Source organism: Trachymyrmex septentrionalis, unplaced genomic scaffold, assembly GCF_001594115.1.
Source record: "Trachymyrmex septentrionalis isolate Tsep2-gDNA-1 unplaced genomic scaffold, Tsep1.0 scaffold25, whole genome shotgun sequence".
In the NCBI taxonomy this organism is placed as follows: domain Eukaryota; kingdom Metazoa; phylum Arthropoda; class Insecta; order Hymenoptera; family Formicidae; genus Trachymyrmex; species Trachymyrmex septentrionalis.
The window spans coordinates 2,099,234-2,101,687 of record NW_017305408.1 but is presented as its reverse complement, the minus strand read 5'-3'; the positions used below and the strand labels follow the sequence as shown (position 1 = coordinate 2,101,687).

General features: G+C 36.8%; 1 protein-coding gene across 5 annotated transcripts in view; it reads left to right on the top strand.

Annotated features, from left to right (window-relative positions):
- LOC108748948 (homeobox protein TGIF2LX-like) overlaps nt 1–2,454 on the top strand; it is a 44,839-nt gene that overhangs the window by 38,325 nt on the left and 4,060 nt on the right. For all 5 annotated transcript variants that reach the window (XM_018487392.1, XM_018487390.1, XM_018487393.1 and 2 more), the window contains exon 2: nt 994–1,298. In XM_018487392.1, coding sequence (XP_018342894.1) covers nt 994–1,298 — 305 coding nt within the window. The remainder of the gene's footprint in view (nt 1–993; nt 1,299–2,454) is intronic.

The following is a 2,454-nucleotide window of genomic DNA, read 5'->3' as shown; positions in this document are numbered from 1 at the left end:
GTAGGAAACAGTCTACCTGCAGGGTATATATAACTGTCACTTGGCTTTTGTTAATCAGTTTCTCTTAGGTTGTGCTTAGGTTGACAAAATGTATAACTTGAGGTGTCGAAACAAATCGTGTAATTGTAAAAAAAAAAGTAAGTATTCCGAGTTACTTCACCGTGCATTTTCACACATGAAAAATTCAAATTTTCTGTGAAAATAGAGATGAAATTTAATACGTTTAATTTGGCATGCGTTTAAATTTGTGTGCACATTTGAAGTTTAGAGGAGGTCACTTCGTCTCGCGGCGCGAGATGAAATTTTGCGATTGTCTGAACATTATGTGTATATATTTCCATAATACTATTTCCATGTAAAATTGATCGCAGAAAACAATTAAATTAAAGCGATTGGAGTAGAGCAAAATGGTGAAAAAATGTATTTTTAATCGAAAATCGCCATTTAGGCCGTGATCTGAAAATGCTCATAACTCTTGTTTGTTTAACATTTGATAAACAAGGATGAAATGATTCGTAAACGTAAATCTGAATCAGATCGCGGCGTATACGTTATACGTAACTTCAATAGAAATGCATTGACATTTTTGTAGAAAGGTTGAAAATTTTGAATGAAAAATACATATTTTCAACATCTTCCTTCATTTCCGCTTTAGATCTTTTTCTCATTTAGCGACTAATTTTCTATGAAAATACATGATTTTCAGACAATTGTAAAATTTCATCTTGCACCATGGCCGAAATATTATAATCTGTTGAAATGTGCATAAAACGACACGTACGCTTGTATTACATTTTGTCTCTATTTTTGAGAATAACTTGAGTTTTCTATCTGTAAAAAAAAAAAAATATTCTTGTTGCACAGTGTTACAATTATTAACAGACCAACTTCTGTCATTCAAACTCTCTGAAAACCGCGATGTCATATTTCTGAGCGGTCTTTATTAATTTAATAGCATACATTCAAGTAAACAAAATTATTTTCTTGTTACAGTGCCTTACTGCAATCGACGACTCGCCACAAGAAGAGCATTGCCTCCGACTGACGATGAACAAAGCATATCGTCGGAGGCGGAAAACACCTCGCCACGTGGGTCGCCGTTAAATCGCGGAGAGAACCGCGTAAATCGACGTGCTGTCGCCGCACAAAACGTCGCGGGGAGAAGGCGACGAGGAAACCTGCCGAAAGAGGCAGTGAACATCTTGAAGCGGTGGCTGAGCGAGCACAAATTCAACGCCTATCCAAATGACGTTGAAAAGGAGACGCTCAGCAAGCAAACCAGCCTCACGATAATGCAGGTAAGTGCCTTTTTTTACATAGATAGCCTTTTCTAAGTCATCGCGAAATTCTGAGATGTGGGATTTGAACTTACGATCTGTTAATTTCAAATCTGTCACTTTCAGTTCGAGCCAAATGTTATCCCAGTATGTGTGTATACTTAAATACTTAAATATTACAAATTATATTTATACATATATCGCTTATTTGCTACAATAACAACAATACATCTCGACAACATAACTCATTCTTAATTTAATAATTTTTCATTTATTTTTGTAATAATGTCTTCTAAAATCGGTATTAAAAGAATTTCCTATTTATGTTTCATTATTATCTCTCTCATTATTATGCACATAATAAACACATACGATTTCGATGTCAAATTCAATCACTAGATATCAATACATTTTCATTGACAAATGTTGCAAATACTCGTACATTTAAATGATTACTTGAGTTACCACCCGTGTGTGTCATGTAATGGCTTCTTCAACTTTGCTACCTGCTGTGCGGATTGTTTCCCCAATCACACTATTTCCTCCACCAACCGTGAATCATGGGGTTGCACTACCTGCTATGCGGGTTGTTTCCCCAATCCTCACAGCAGGTAGTGCAGCCCCATGGTGGTTCATGGTTGGTGGAGGAGATAGTATATATTCCTTCAATAAGAGAGTCCTCCTTACAGATTCTAAATGGAGTGGCTTGTTGCCGCGCGGGAAAATGTGACGCTATGTGCACATTTTTCCGCGCGGCAAGCGTCGCATTTTCTCACAATTGTTGTGATAAAAGAATGAACGCAATCCAACTTTTGCCGCGCGGCAGAAGTTATTACATCATTTCTAGAAGTTTTACAAGGTCGACTTAAAAACATAAAATTATTAGTTAGTGCGACAACAAGCATTGCCGCGTTCTGTGTGCGGGAGCCATAAAGCGTGAAAGCTAATCAGTTTATCGCTTTTCCCTTTTTAAAATTATCATTTTTTTTGTTGTCATTGTGTAGCAAGTGACCGATACATACATATAATACTTTATTACGGTAATTATTTAGAATAGCCCCCCCCCTCTCCCCCACCTATAAAATCTTAATAAAACTATATTCATTCGACTTAAAACGAAAGAATCGGGCGTCGCAGCCTAATCAGCCTGCTTGATATATCCTTTTGTTCGCTTGAG